General features: G+C 37.2%; 1 protein-coding gene across 1 annotated transcript in view; it reads left to right on the forward strand.

Moving 5' to 3' along the window:
- Window positions 1-2,305: 2,305 nt before the first annotated feature.
- Window positions 2,306-16,829, forward strand: part of MROH8 (maestro heat like repeat family member 8) — a 72,202-nt gene continuing 57,678 nt past the window's right edge. The window contains exons 1-2 of the mRNA XM_044659799.1: window positions 2,306-2,441; window positions 15,233-15,375. Coding sequence (XP_044515734.1) covers window positions 2,306-2,441; window positions 15,233-15,375 — 279 coding nt within the window. The remainder of the gene's footprint in view (window positions 2,442-15,232; window positions 15,376-16,829) is intronic.

Consider the following 16,829-nt stretch of genomic DNA (forward strand, 5'->3'; position numbering starts at 1 on the left):
GGGAGTGCCATATGTCATGCTGTCCCATTTCTTCCCTTCCTCAGTTCTCTGGCCCAGCAGGTCAGAGTGCTGCCACCCTGGTGCTATTGTTACAGCAAGGGAGATTTCTCTTATTTCAGAATTTGTGTCTCTTAGGCTCTGGGAGTTCTTTTAAAGTCCAGATAAGTGTCTTGATGCTTTCCCTGTGTTCCTCCACTCTCCTTCAAAAATTATTTTCTGTACAGAATGCTGCCATGGTGCTGGTCACTGAGGTCCCAGCAAATGAATTGCCACTGCACTGGAAAAAGGGAGGGGGATTGGGGAATGGGTTTGGGTTTTGTACATGGTCATACATAGGTCTTTGGGTTGGTTCCTACAGCCTCACAGCTGGTAGTATAGTAGATGGTAGGGAAAGGGTGATAAGTGAGTTCAAGGCAGTGATCAGTTCATAGAGTTTGTTTTGTTTTTTTAACCTTCTTTTGGGTTCCAGGTGACATAGATTATGGAGACAGCTGAAATTGTTTCATCTTTGGCACATAAATTATGTTTTGAAGAGGTTTGAGAGATCATGAGGATCAGAGAAACTATCTAGTCCCCCATCTTGATATTCATGTGATCAAGAAGTCACCCATACTTATAATAAACATTTATTAAGCACTCATTAAGCTAAGGCCCTAAGGGAAAAAAAAAGAATTATAATAGAATCCATATCCAATTGCCTACCTAGAAGGATCCAAAAGATCATTTAATCTAACACCCTCATTTTTATAGATAAAGAAACTGAGACTAAGAGATGTTAAGGGGCTTGTCCAAGGTCACAGAGGCTTGAAAGTACCAGAGCTAGAATTTGAAGCAAGATCCTTTGGCCTGGAACAAGATTTGCCCACAGTCATAAAGCCATCTAGGGGCCTTTTCCATTATATCGTGCAAAGATTTTGCCTGTTCACTCTATCTATTCCCAGGATGTGATTTAAGGATGAATCAGACATAGATTTAGAGCTGAATGGACATGAGATAATCTAGAGATTCTAGATAAACTCATATTTTATTGATCCCAGATAAATGATTAATATTGCTATTAAAAAGCAGGATATGTTTTTCTGACTCTATATCCAAGACAAAAAAGGAATCAGGGTGCCCTGGAGCAGCTTAAGCAGTCTCATAGGTCAGGAAAGGGAATTAAAAATTCTAAAAAGAAAGCCAACACCTTTTTTCCCCCCTTGAGCACTATTTCTCTCTCTTCATCCAGTTTGCTTATATCTTTCCACCAGCACAATGTTACTTAAAATGAGAAAATTCACTACTGCATTAACCAAATGATTTTTAAAGGTTAAGAAAGTAGATCTAGTGCTAAAAATGTAAGACCATAACAAAAATAATTATGATAATTTGAGGGTTTTCTGCTTTTTTCATATTACCTACTCTCAGTTGTCAGTAATTCGTCAGGAATTATAGATGTTTCTATGTTGGGCATTATTGCAAGAGCACAGACACTAAATAATTTTAAAAAATTGAATAGTTTAAATTTTTTTTTCAATTACATATAAAAATAATTTTTAACAATTGCTTTCTGACATTTTCCAATTCAGATTCTCTCTCCCCTCTTACCATCCTTCTCCCCCAGTTGGTAAATAGTATGATATAGGTTATATATCAGTGTGTTTGTTGATTTTTTTAATGAGGCAGGTAATGGAATTAAAAGTGTCATAGGTATTGAATGTGGTATCATAGGACTGATGTTGGAGGCCTTATTTGCTATTGCTAACCTGTGTATTCTTGGGTAGCCACTTTATCTCTGATGGCTTCACCTTTCTTCATCTCTAAAATTTGAGATGAAGGAAACTACATGATAGATAAGCTCTTTTCTAGGTCTAAATCTCTGATTTTATATTACAAACTCTTCAGAAAAGTGATCTTAGCACAGCTGGATAGCTGTTAATTTGTTTAGCCTTTATAAAGCAACGGGTAACTTAAAATAAATTTTTAGCATGTGAATTCAAACAACAATATAGAAATTTTTTTGTCAAAGGGAGAATGATTAATATATCCTTTACTCACTATAAAGTCAATCATTCTAAGACTTTGCCATGTCAATTAATTGTTAAAAGAACCAAAATACAACATCATTGTCCCAAAGCATTTCAGCTGCTTTGTGCCATATGTATATCTTGCTTTCTTTTCATTAAAATAGAAGTTTATTACAAGCAAACCTTATGGATATCACAGACCCCCCAAAACAGAGAGGGTTTTTTGACCATCAGAATTATACTCCTCATTTTCCATACTCAGCCTAACTGATCACTTCTCACTATTAGTATTTAATACTATGTTAATTTCTAGATTCAACACTCTTGAAGAGATGGTATTTCCTTTTGTTCCAGACAATGATTCCGGAAGTGTGGACTTTCAGCTAAGCAGATTGGAGGGGATTAAGAAAGATGCAAGTTCAATTGATTTCACAGGTAAGGTGGGGGATGCCCCCCCCCCCAGGGGGAAAGAACCTCTTCAAAGCCAATCGAAAAATTGCCTAACTGGGCATGAACACTGTGTTAAACGCTTTAGGGACTGCAAATCTGGTCCCTGTCTTTTGGGATCTTGTAACCAAGTTAGGTATACAAGAATGATATTCAGGAATAGAAAATTAAAATTTAGAGTTCCTTAAGCCTATGACATTCAGGATCATAAAATTTAGAACCAGAAGGGAACTTAGTGACCATCTTGTCCAGTCTCATCATTTTCCAGATAAGGAAACAAAGGTCCAGAAAAGTTAAGTGTCTTCCATGATGTCACGTAGATAGTAAGTGGCAGAAGCAGGATTAAAACTCAGGCCTTCTGGATTTCAATTCAGTGTTCTTGGGGTCCTGTTGCTAGATATAAATAAAAGAAAGTAAGAATGAAATATAATATCCAGTATGTTTGTTGATCATTCTTTAGGCTAGAAAAGAGCTGAATCTAACCCGTGAAAGTTCTTAGCGATATAGTTTTCTGTTCTTAGATTTAAAAAGTCATTTGCAGAAACACAAAGCCAGATACAGGACATAGGTTGGTAGCAATTTATTTGAAGATTTTCATTAAATTCCCCAAACACTATTTGAATGACTACTACTTCCTAGGATAGTCACCAGTGGGAAAAATGAAAGAAAATGTAGTAGATTATTCACAGTCAAATCTTATCTGAAATATCTTGAGTTCTAGGCACTATGTTTTAGGATCAACATTGTCATGCTGAAGCAAATCTGGAAGAGGGGGAGTCCAAGGGGTAAATGGACTCAAAATCCTGGCATATGAGAATTTGTTAAAGGAACTAAGAATGTTTAGTCTACATAAAAAAGAAAGTTTCATAGGAGATATGATCACTGACTTGAGATACATGGAAGGCAATTGGAGAATAAGTATTAATGGGTAGCGGAAGTACAGTTCAATATAAAGCAGAATTTTTTAAGAGCACTATAGCTGTCTCATATTTCCATCCGCCATCTGGATGTCCTACCATCTCCTCAAACCCAATATGTTTAGAGCTGAGCTCATTTTCTTACCACTAAATTCTGTTTCCATTGATAATACCATCAAATTTTTTTAGACACTTACCTTCCTTCTTAGAATCAGTACTCTGTGTTGGTTCCAAGGAAGAAGAGCAGTATGAGCTAGGCAATGGGGGTTAAGTGACTTGCCCAGGGTCACACAGCTAGGAAATGAAATGTCCGAGGCCAAATTTGAACCCAGGACATCCCATTTCAAGGACTGACTTTCAATCCACTGAGCCACCTAGCTGCCTCTGCCCCCCCCCCCAACATTCTTAGAGTCACCCAAACTTAAAACTTTGGAATCATCCTTTAATTTTCTCTCTTCCTCATACTCTACATCCAGTTAATGGCCATTGCTTATTGACTCTACCTCCACAGTATATTTTGAATCTGTTCCCTCATTACTATTTTTCTTATTATTCCTCAAGTTCAGGCCTCTATAAGTGTTAGTAGCTTCCTAACTATTTCTGCCTCTAGTCTCTTCCTTCTTCAACTCACAAGTCACTTGACCCCCATTGCCCACCCTTACCACTCTTCCACCTAGAAGCCAATACACAGAAGTTAAGGGTTTAAAAAAAAATTTAAAAAAAAACAACAAATTAAATCAAGACCTTTAATGGCCACTGAAATATAAGCTTTTGTGTCTGGCATCCAGAGCTATTCACGACTAGACTCCAGCCTGGTATTTTTTTTTTTTTAAACCCTTACCTTCCATCTTGGAATCAATACTGTGTATTGGCTCCAAGGCAGAAGAGTGGTAAGGGTAGGCAATGGGGATCAAGTGACTTGCCCAGGGTCACACATCTGGGAAGTGTCTGAGCCCAGATTTGAACCTAGGACCTCTCCTTTCTAGGCCTGACTCTCAATCCACTGAGCTACCCAGCTGCCCCAGTCTTGATTTAATTTGAATAATGAATTAAAATTACAAGTGTTAGTTGTATGAAGTTGTGTGAGTTGAAGAAGGAAGAGACTAGAGGCAGAAATAGTTAGGAAGCTACTAACACTTATAGAGGCCTGAACTTGAGGAATAATAAGAAAAATAGTAATGAGGGAACAGATTCAAAATATACTGTGGAGGTAGAGTCAATAAGCAATGGCCATTAACTGGATGTAGAGTATGAGGAAGAGAGAAAATTAAAGGATGATTCCAAAGTTTTAAGTTTGGGTGCTTTCACACTGCTAAAATAAGGCAGCTAGGTGGCCTAGTGAATCTCTGAGCCCTGGGTCTGGAGTCCGGAAGCCTTGAGTTCAAATCCCGCCTCAGAAACTTACTAGCTGTGGGTCCCAGGGCAAGTCACTTAACCTCCGTTTACCTGAGGATATATAAATGAGGCTATTCAAAGCACTTTCCTCCCAGGGTTATTGTGAGGATCAAATGAAATAATATTGATAAAGTGCTTAGCATGGGATCATGCACATGGTAGGCCCTTAATAAATGCTTATTCTCTTCCCAATTCTTCTTCCCCCCTAGAATCATAATTCATGAGCTCCTAGCTGATTACACTTATTTTTAGTGGTCAAGCAGTTGGCACAGTTACTTTAGAGCAAAGTCATTTACTGACATGGCACAGAACGAACAGTAATAACAAAACTTCCTATAAACCTGGGATGTGCTTTCCCCTAAGGACACATTGTTCGTTGGAAGAGTGTACACACACAACGAATACCAGGAGAGAATCAAGCATGTAGAGAACATGCATGGCATGGCCAGGACAAATCCCTTTTGCACTGCAGGGACCTGTTGTGTTTTTTCTTCTCATAGCACACCCATGAGGTCTTATTAGACCTCATTAGGTCTGCCATCTTTGCTGGGTTTATCAGTCTGCTAGGCTCTCTGGGTCTGCTCCTCTCTATAGCTCAGCCTGACTCAGTCTAGATTCTGCAGGCCTATTGTCCACTAGTCAACTATTAGGTGAATTGTTCTGCTTCCAGACACTATTGGAATTGGGGTAGAAAGGATAGTGAAACATCCTCCCTCCCCCTCAGCACTCTAGGTAAGGCATGAAGGAAAAGGCAAAGAGCACTTTCTACTCAAGAATTAGGTACTTCTTCCAGAGCTGGCTGTCTTCTTGGGTGTCAGAAGTGACTCCCTCCCTAAGGAGAGAGCTCTCCTTGCCTCTTGACTTAGAAAGTATTGCTTTTTTCAAGAATGCCAGGGATGCAACTAATTCATCAGCCAGCCAATGGCTTACTGCCCCCAAATGCTACCAATTTTGATTGAAGTACATCTTTCCATTGCCTAAAAGAGTAAAGAAGTATGACCATTTCCTTACCCCTTCTTTGTACACCTTCTTTACTTTTGTATCCTTGCACTTAGCACAGTACTTTTCTTACACATAATAATGTATCTTAGTTTAAATGAACAATTAGAGACATCCAAAAATCAAAATTTCTGCCTATTTCAAGTGCTGTAGGAATTCAGAGAAGGGACAGATCCAAATAGAAAAGGAAGATTTTGTGAAAAAAATAGAACTCCAAATGAACCCTAAAAGGAACTATAGAATTTTGCAAGATGGAAAAATTATTAGTGAAAAATAGAAGAATTTCAGGGGAAAGTATCTGCAAAGATATGAAAATAGGAACAAATCTGCAAATGTGTTTGGGACCTGGGGAGGAAATAATGAGGAAGCTAACATGAATGAAGCAGAGAATTTATACTTGGGAGATGTAGAAAGCAAGGTTGAATAGATATAAGAAAAGAAACAGTTAATGGGGCTATGAGCAGCATCACTTACCTAAGGAAAAGATAATGAAGGGGAAATATAGCCCTTATTATAGTCCAGTAATACTGAACCACATGGAACATGGAAAGACAGTATAGAGTAATGGTTAGAGTCCCAACTTTGGGATCAGAAAGACCCATGATCAAATCATGCCTCCGATCACCAGACACTGTGATCTTAGGACTAGTCACTGACCCAGCACTCCAGGCAACTCTCTAAGATAAAATATGGGCAGATGCTGGTCAGCATCAGTAGAAGGAATTTCAATGTTGGGAGTTTCCTGCATGTATGAAATCATAGGAAACCACCCCCAAAAGAAAATGCTATGTAGCATTATGATTTTTTCTGACTATGTGGTTTTTTGAATATGTGGTTCAGCCTTATGATTTCTTTGAGATAAGGAATTCCTGTAAGATCCATCAATGCACATCCATAACTACTATGCAACTTATACTCTTGTCCCCCCTCCTCCTCCTTATTACCTGACTCAGAATCAATTCTAAGTATTGGTTCTAAGGCAGAAGAGCAGTAAGGGCTAGGCAATGGGGGTTAAGTGACTTGCCCAGAGTCTCACAGCTGGGAAGTGTCTGAGGCCAGATTTGAACCTAGCACCTCCCACTTCTAAGCTGGCTCTCTATCAGCTGAGCCATCTATCTACCCTGCAACTTATACTCTTAGAAAGTCATCTGTGGACACCAACATATGATGATTTGTCCAGAATCACACATTCAGGATGTATCCAAGGTGGGACTTGAACCTTGGTCTTCTGACCATATATATACATGCCATAAATTTAGCCATTATAATTGGTCTTCTGACCATATATATATATATATATATATATATATATATATATGGCTAAATTTATGGCATATATATATATATAAATTTGCCATAAATTTAGCCATTATAATTACAGAAATGGCTAAATTTATGGCATATATATACATATATATATATGCCATAAATTTAGCCATTATAATTACAGAAATTGAGAATAATTAGTATGGATAGAAAGCATCTTAAATATCATCCAATTCAACCTCTTCATAATGCAGGTATGGAAAGAGGTCAAATTATTTACCTAAAGTCATTCAACATTCTACAAACATTTATTAAGCATGTGTAATACATTGCATTAAGTGCTGGAAGAAATACTGAGATAAATAAGACCTGGTCCCCAGACTTCCAGGTTAACATGGCTGCAGTGTAGAAGTAGGGCCCTTCCTCTCCTCATTATCAACAAATGCATGGTGACTCAAAAGGCCAAAAAAAAAAAAAAAAACAAGTTCAGATGAACAAAGGGGTTCCACAGTAGGGCACAGCATTAAAGGTATGTGGGATTTGGGCATTTCCATGCCATAAGGGGGTGAAATTGCTCCCAATAAAATGCGAGTGGATCAACCCTCCTCCACCCACCTAAGTGTGTCAGAGTCAGAGCCAGCACACCAGAATCAGAGCTAGAAAGGGGCAATCTCTAGGTCCTTGGGAGCTGACTAAGACTACCAGGGACTTACCCCTGATAACAGCTAGACTTGGGACCCAGGAGGCTGAAGAGCTGTGATAATTAGATTAAGTCTACACTATCCATCTTTAGATTTAATCACCAAAGGTAAGAACATCTCCAATTTTGGGAGGTCTGTAACCCATATGTGCTAGAGTAGGTGACGAATCAGAATTGGCTGAGTGTCCCCTAGGCAGTCCTAAGAGAAGCGTCTGTTGTGATTGGACACACAAACTAGGAAGAAGGCACAGGAAGTGACGCATAAGTGATATCTTTAAAAAGAGGGTTGAGTGAATCAAGAGGTCTTCTGGAGAAAAAGGGTCTTCTGGAGAAAAAGGCTTCTGGAGAAGGAGGTCTTCTGGTGAAGGAGCTCTTCTGGTTCATGGAGGAGTGCTGGCTGGGACCCTGAGATCTTGGTGAGATTGTTCTTAATATCTTCTTTGGAATTCCACATGGTAAGTTTAAAGACTGAATCTTCCTGAACTGCTCTTAAGGAAATTCCCTTTAATAGAGACTCTGTGCCTGAAGCTTTTGCTTCATTCGCCTCTGGGCCCCCTGGCCCTCTGACTCTTGGCTTGGGTTAATTAGATCTACCTGGATTAATTAGAGGATCGTAGTAATTTACCTACTGCATTAGATTCTTATTTCCTTATTTCTTTTACCTCTTCTCAATTGTAAATAAATTTCCATAAAAGTCAACTTTGACTTGAGGTTATTCCTTAATTGGGGAATTTTCCCCTGGTGACCAATCTTTAATATATTCAAAACAAAAACCCTCTTTTCACCAGTACGTTGCGCAGATCTTGGGTGCTAGATAGAGTGGAGAGGGGCAGCACACAGTAGAAGTTGTGGAGACTCGAAAAGTAGTCTCAGGCAAAAACCACTCCCAAGCTCCATACACAGAGATACTGCCATCCTCACACTTCTGGCTAGGAAGGGAAGGAAAAACCAGCATAGTAATGGCCAGCAATGTTCAAGAAATGCAATCTTCAACCACCACAAAGAACAAGAGAAAGACATTGACCCTGGATAATTTTTATGGAGAAAAAATCCAGACTACAGAGGAGACAGTACAAGATGACAAACAAGCAAACACATCCAGACTTTCCAAAAAAACCCCAGAAATTTGTCACAACCTCTCCAAGAAATCAGGCCAGAATTTGAGAACCAAGTTACAAAGATAGGAGAAACATGGCAAGAAAACTGGGAAATAGTTAAAAAAGAAAATAACAGTTTAAAAGACAGACTCTCAACCTTGGAAAAAGATGTCCAGAAATCAAATGAAATGATAAGCAAATTAAAGACCAGAAATGACCTGCTAGAAGCCATAAAAAGTAGGATAGACCAAACCAAAAAGGAAAATCAAAAGATCATAGCAGAAAACCAATCTTTAAAGAATTGGGCAATTAGAAGCTAATGATCTCACAAGCCAGCAAGAATGAATAAAGCAAAGTCGAAAGAAACATTAAATATCTCAATGAAAAAATGACTGACCATGAAAATCAATCTAGAAGAGACCATTTGAGAATCATTGGTCTTCCTGAAAACCCAGAAATCAACAGAAATTTTGACATCATACTACATGAAATTATCCAAGAAAAGTGCCCTGATGTTCTTGAACAAGAGGGCAAAATAGACATTGAAAGAGCCCATAGATCACCCTCTACACTAAATCCTCAAAAGACAACCCCTAGGAATGTAATTGCCAAATTCAAGAGCTTCCAAACTGAGGAGGAAATATTGCAAGAAGCCAGAAAGAGACAATTCAGATATCAAGGAACACCAATCAGGATTACACAGGATCTGGCAGCCTCCACACTAAGGACTGCAAGGCTTGGAATATGATATTCAGAAAGACAAGAGAATTGGGTCTACAGCCATCAAAATTGACTTTATACTTCCAGAGGAAAGTATGGGCATTCAACAAAATAGAAGATTTCCAAGTATTTGTAAAGAAAAGACCAGAACTAAGAGGAAAGTCTGATATCCAAACACAAAAATCAAGAGAAACATGGAAAGGTAAATAAAGAGAGAGGAAAGAAAAACATTTTTTTTATTTTCTTCTTTAAGGACTTCAATAAGGTCAAATTGTTTATATTCCTATATGGAGAAATGTTACTTGTAACTCTCAAAAATTGTATTCATTATTATAGTAATTAGAAGAATTATTCATAGGTAGAGGTTGAGGTACTAAGTGGTCTAAGATGATATGTTTATGCAAAAAAAAAAAAGAGGTAGGGAGAATAGAAGATGGCACCAAGAAAAAGTTGAAGGAATAAGAAGAAATAATCTATACCACACAAAGAGGCTCATGGGAAGGGGAGGGGAAGAATACTATTATAAGAAAGAGAAGAAGAGAATGTCAATATGTAATGCTTAAACCTAACTCTCAGTGGAATAAATCCTGAAAGCGAAGAGCATTTAGATCCACTGGGGTATCAAATTCTACCTTACCCTATAGGGAAAGTGAGAAGGGAAAAACCAAGGTGGGAAGTGGGGCAAGGAGTACAAAAAGGGAGGGAAAGAGAGGGGGGAGGGAATTTAATAGACCCTAAAAAAATAAGAGGGGATAAAAAGGGAGGGAGTGTAAAGGGAAGTAAAATAAGGGTGGGGATTACAGGGGACTGATTAAAAGCAACTACTTTTAAAAGAAAACAGTGAAAGATGAAAGGGCAGAACTAGGAGAAGAAATCAAAATATTGGAGAATACTCTAGTGGTAATTATAACTCTGAATGTGAATGGGATGAACTCACCCATAAAACAAAAGCAAATAGCAGAGGGGATTAGAAACCAAAATCCTACCATGTGTTGCCTACAAGAAAAACACATGAGGCAGGTAGACACACACAGGGTAAAGGTAAAAGGCTGGAGCAAAATCTATTGAGCATCAACTGAGAAAAAGAAGGCAGGAGTCTCAATCATGATATCTAACAAAGCCAAAGTAAAAATAGATCTGATTAAAAGAGATAGGGAAGGTAATTACATCCTGATAAAAGGCAGTATAAACAATGAGGAAATATCAGTACTCAACATGTATGCACCAAATGGCATAGCATCCAGATTTCTAAAGAAGAAACTAGTGGATTTAAAGGAGGAAATAGATAGTAAAACTATACTAGTGGGACACCTAAACCTTCATTTATCAGATCTAGATAAATCAACCAAAAATAAATAAGAAAGAGATAAGAGATGTGAACAAAATCTTAGAAAAATTGGAGTTAATAGATATATGGCAAAAAATAGAGATAAAAAGGAATACACCTTCTTTTCAATAGCACATGGTACATTCACAAAGATTGACCATATACTAGACCATAAAAACATGTCAAACAAATGCAAAAAAGCAGAAATAATAAATGCAAGCTTTTTAGATCAAACTGCAATAAAGATAATAATTAGCAAGGGTACATGGAGAGGTAAAACAAAAACTAATTGGAAATTAAATAATATGATTCTCCAAAATCAGTTAGTTAAAGAACAAATCATAGAAACAATTAATAATTTCATTGAAGAGAATGACAATGATGAGACTTCTTACCCCAATCTATGGGATGCAGCCAAAGCTATACTTGGGGAAATTTATATTCTTGAGTGCATATATTAACAAATTAAGGAGGGCAGAGGTCAATGAATTGGGCATGCAAATTAAAAAACTAGAAAAAGAACAATTAAAAATCCCCATATGAAAACTAAATTAGAAATCCTAAAAATCAAAGGAGAAATTAATAAAATTGGAAGTAAAAGAACTATTGAATTAATAAATAAGACTAGAAGCTGGTACTTTGAAAAAACAAATAATAATAGATAAAGTACTGGTTAATCTAATAAAAAAAAGGAAAGAAGAAAACCAATTTGACAGTATCAAAGATGAAGAGGGAGACCTCACCTCTAATGAAGAGGAAATTAAGGAAATCATTAAAAGTTATTTTGCTCAATTATATGGCAATAAATATGGGAATCTAGGTGATATGGATGAATATTTATAAAAATACAAATTACCTAGATTAATAGCAGAAGAAATAGAATATTTAAATAACCCCATATCAGAAAAAGAAATTGAACAAGCCATCAAAGAACTCCCTAAGAAAAAAACCCCAGGGCCTGATGGATTCATAAGTGAATTCTATCAAATTCAAAGAACAACTAATCCCAATACTACACGAACTATTTGATGTATGTAATAAGCAAAGAAGGAGTTCTACTAAATTCCTTTTATGACACAAATATGGTACTGATTCCTAAGCCAGGCAGGTCAAAAACAGAGAAAGAAAACTACAGACCAATCTCTTTAATGAACATAGATGCAAAAATCATAAATAGAATACTAGCAAGAAGACTCAAGCAAATGATCATGAGGGTCATTCATTATGATTAGGTGGGATTTATACCTGGAATGCAAGGCTGGTTCAATATTAGGAAAACCATCCACATAATTTACCGTATCAAGAAGCAAACCAACAAAAATCACATGATTATCTCAATAGATCCAGAAAAAGCTTTTGACAAAATACAACACTCATTCCTATTGAAAACATTAGAAAGTATAATAATAGAAGGGCCTTTCCTAAAAATAATAAATAGTATATATTTAAAACCATCATCAAGCATCACCTACAATGGGTATATGTTAGAAGCCTTCCCAATAAGATCAGGAGTGAAACAAGGATGCCCATTATCACCTCGATTATTTAACATAGTACTAGAAGCACTAGCAGTAGCAATTAGAGAAGAAAAAGAAATTGAAGGTATTAAAATAAGCAATGAGGAGACCAAGCTATCACTCTTTGCAGATGATATGATGGTGTACTTAAAGAATCCTAGAGAATCAACTAAAAAGCTTGTGGAAATAATCAACAACTTTAGCAAAGTTCGGGATACAAAATAAACCCACATAAATCATCAACATTTCAATATATTTCCAAAACACCTCAGCAGCAAGAGTTAGAAAGAAAAATTCCATTTAAAATCACCCTAGACAATATAAAATACTTAGGAATCTATCTGCCAAGACAAACACAGGAATTATGCAAACACAACTACAAAACAGTTTCCACACAATTAAAACTAGATCTAAACAATTGGAAAAACATTAATTACTCATTGGTAGGATGAGCTAACATAATAAAAATGACAATCCCACCCAAATTAATTTACCTATTTAGTGTCATACCTATCAAACTACCAAGAAACTTTTTAGTGAATTAGAAAAAACTATAACAAAGTTCATTTGGAAGAACAAAAGATCAAGAATATCAAGGGAAATAATGAAAAAAATGTGAAGGTGGCCTAGCAGTACCAGATCTTAAACTGTACTACAAAGCAGTGGTCATCAAAACAATATGGTACTGGCTAAGAGACAGAAGGGAAGATCAGTGGAATAGACTTGGGGTAAGCAACCTCAGCAAGACAGTCTATGATAAACCCAAAGATCCAGCTTTTAAGACAAAAATCCACTATTTGACAAAAACTGCTGGGAAAATTGGAAAATAGTATGGGAGAGACTAGGTTTAGATCAACATCTTACACCTACACCAAGATAAACTCAGAATGGGTGAATAACTTGAATATAAAGAAGGAAACTATAAGTAAATTAGGTGAACACAGAATAGCATATTTGTCAGATCTTTGAGAAAGGAAAGATTTTAAGATTGAGCAAGAGTTAGAAAAAATTACAAAGTGTAAAATAAATAATTTTGATTACATTAAATTAAAAAGGCTTTGTACAAACAAAACCAATGCAACCAAAATTATGAGGGAAGTAACAAATCGGGAAAAAATCTTTATAATAAAAACCTCTGACAAAAAATCACTCAAATATGTAAGGAGCTAAATCAATTGTACAAAAAATCAAGCCATCTCTGAATTGATAAATGGACAAGGGACATGAATAGGCAATTCTCAGATAAAGAAATCAAAACTATCAATAAGCACATGAAAAAGTGTTCTAAATCTCTTTATAATTAGAGAAATGCAAATCAAAACAACTCTGAGATGCCACCTCACATCTAGCAGATTAGCTAACATGACAGCAAAGGAAAGTAATAAATGTTGGAGGGGATGTGGCAAAATAGGAACATTAATGCATTGTTGGTGGAGTTGGGAATTGATCCAACCATTCTGGATGGCAATTTGGAACTATGCCCAAAGAGTGCTAAAAGAATGCCTGCCCTTTGATCCAGCCATAGCACTGCTGGGTTTATACTCCAAAGAGATCATAAGGAAAAAGACTTGTACAAAAATAATTATAGCTGCGCTCCTTGTGGTAGCAAAAAATTGGAAAATGAAGGGATGACCTTCAATTGGGAAATGACGGAACAAATTGTGGCATATGCTGGTGATGGAATACTATTGTGCTGAAAGGAATAATGAACTGAAGGAATTCCATGTGAACTGGAAAAACCTCCAGGAATTGATGCAGCATGAAAGGAGCAGAAACAAGAGAACATTCTACACAGAGACTGATACACTGTGGTACAATCGAATGTAATGGACTTATGTACTAGCAGCAATGCAAGGATCCAGGACAACTCTGAGGAACTTATGAGAAAGAAAACTATCCACATTCAAAGGAAGAACTCTGGGAGTAGAAACAGAAGAAAAACAACTGCTTGATCACATGGGTTGATGGGGATATGATTGGGGATGTAACACTAAACAATTACCCTCATGCAAATATCAATAATATGGAACTAGGTCCTGATCAATGACACATGTAAAACCCAGTGGAATTTCATGTTGGCTATGGGAGGGGGATGGAGGAGGGGAGTGAAAGAACATGAATGTTGTAACCATGGAAAAATATTTTAAATTTATTAAAAAAATTAAAAAGAAAAAGACCTGGTTCCCTGCACTCAAGGAATTTATGATTTAGTAGAGATAGTATGTATAGAAATAAATTACAAATCAAAACATATGTGTAGAAAAGAAGTGCCTTCATGAGATCAAATGGCAAATCCCCCAAATATGGAATACTTTTTAAAATAAGAACAGTGCTGGTCTATTCTGTTTCATTCTAATTTTACTCCTCTCTCTCTCTCTCTCTCTCTCTCTTTCTTTCTCTCTCTCTCTCTTTCTTTCTCTCTCTCTCTCTTTCTCTCTCTCTCTCTCTCTCTCTCTCTCTCTCTCTCTCTCTCTCTCTCTCTCTCTCTCTCTCTCTCAGACACAGATGTCACTGCTTCATATTTGTTGTGGGGCAGCTAAGTGGCTCAGTGGACAGAGAGTCAGGCCTGGAGATTGGAGGTCCTGGTTTCAAATGTGACCTCAGACACTTCCTAGCTGTGTAATCTTGAGCAAATCACTTAACCCCAGTTTCCCAGTCCTTATAGCCTTGGAACCAATCACTACTCAGTTTCAATTCTAAGATGGAAGGTTGGGGTTTAAATTAAATGGCATATTTGTTATAAGTGTTCTTTTTGCTATACCACTATTATGTTATACCACCATAGCACAGGAATTATTAACTTTTGCCTTTCTTTTTCTTTCTTTTTTTTTTTTTAATTAGACTCAGACATTGAACTCCCTGGAACTTCTAGAAAAACTGTTGCAGAAGATGTCACACCTTTGCTAATTGAAGGGCCTCCAGGTTTGATTGTAGTAGAAAACCTGACAGAATCTGTTCAGGACTTCCTTAATGGTGATCGGAAGGTATGAGCAGACTTCATATCTATCATTTCTGATTGATACTTTTTGCTGTTTCACAGCCTTCCTTTCATGGATACTTAATTTTCCAGGACCTGGTTCATGTTCATAAGCACTTGCCACCTTTCACTTAATTTACTCTTAAATATATTTGTTCTCCTTTTAGGTTGAAAGTGATTTGCAGAGACCACAAACAGGAGAGGTAGCATAAATCTGCTTTTCCTGTTTTTGTCTTCTGTAGCATTTTCCTTTAGCCTGTCCTCCTTCTGGATGTGACCTTTCTGATGCTCATCCCACAGGCTGGCTGGGAAGGGCTCCTTTAGGTTTTGTTTTCTTTCTGTTTGCCTCCTATAACCTTTTGTATGAGGCTCTGGGGAAATCTGAGCACTTCCACAGGCTTCTTGTGAGTCACATTTCCTTCTCTTGTGCTTACTTCTACTTTTCTTCCTAATTGGGATCATTTATAATTATGTCATCAGAATTTGATTTTGGAAACTTCTCCTTCTTGAGCCATCTTCATTTTTTTAAAAAAACCTTTACCTTCCACCTTAGAATCAATACTCTGTATTGACTCCAAGGCAGAAGAGTCAAAGGGCTAAGCAATGGGAGTTAAGTGACTTGCCCAGGATCACACAGCTAAGAAGTGTCTGAGGTCAGATTTGAACCCAGGACCTCCCATCTCTAGGCCTGGCTCTCAATCCACTGAGCTACCCAGCTACCCCAGAGTCATCTTCATTTTAAGAGTGTCTATATCTACTATTCCTCTGATTTTTTCAATGATATTTTATTTTTCCTCCCAATTACATGTAAAAATAAATCTTAACATTCATTTTTTTTAAGTTTTGAGTAACTAGGGAAGTGATGGCAAACCTATGGCATGGGTGCTAAAGATGGGATGCAGAGTGCTCTCTGTGGGCACTTGACTTGCCCCCCACACCAGTTATTACTAGAAAAGCCTGACAACATTTTTTTCAGATTACCTGCCCCTCTGCCCAGGAGCCAATGGGAGCATATTCTCCCTCCCCTGTGTGGACTAGGCAGGGAAAGGAGGGGCATTTGGTCTCTGCGGTAGGGCAGGGACAGCACTCAGTTTGGGGAGGTAGAGTGGGGGCAAGGCTGGTACTCCATTTATAAAAGGTTGGCCATCACTGAACTAGATCATTCATTGTTGTTTGTCAAAAAATATTGCTTTCACTGTGTATAATGTTCTTTTAGTTCTGTTCATTCCACTTTGCATCAATTCATGTTGTCTTTCCAGATTTTTCTGAAATTGTCCTGCTTGTCACTTTTAATTTCATAATAGTATTCCATCACAATCATATACCATAACTTGTTCAACCATTTCCCAACTAATGTACAACCCTTCGGTTTCCAGTTCTTTGCCACCACAAAAAGCTGCAATAAATATTTTCATACAAATAAGTCCTTTTTCTTTTTTTTTTAATCTCCTTGGGATACAG

The sequence above is a fragment of the Gracilinanus agilis genome, chromosome 2 (assembly GCF_016433145.1).
Source record: "Gracilinanus agilis isolate LMUSP501 chromosome 2, AgileGrace, whole genome shotgun sequence".
Lineage (NCBI taxonomy): Eukaryota > Metazoa > Chordata > Mammalia > Didelphimorphia > Didelphidae > Gracilinanus > Gracilinanus agilis.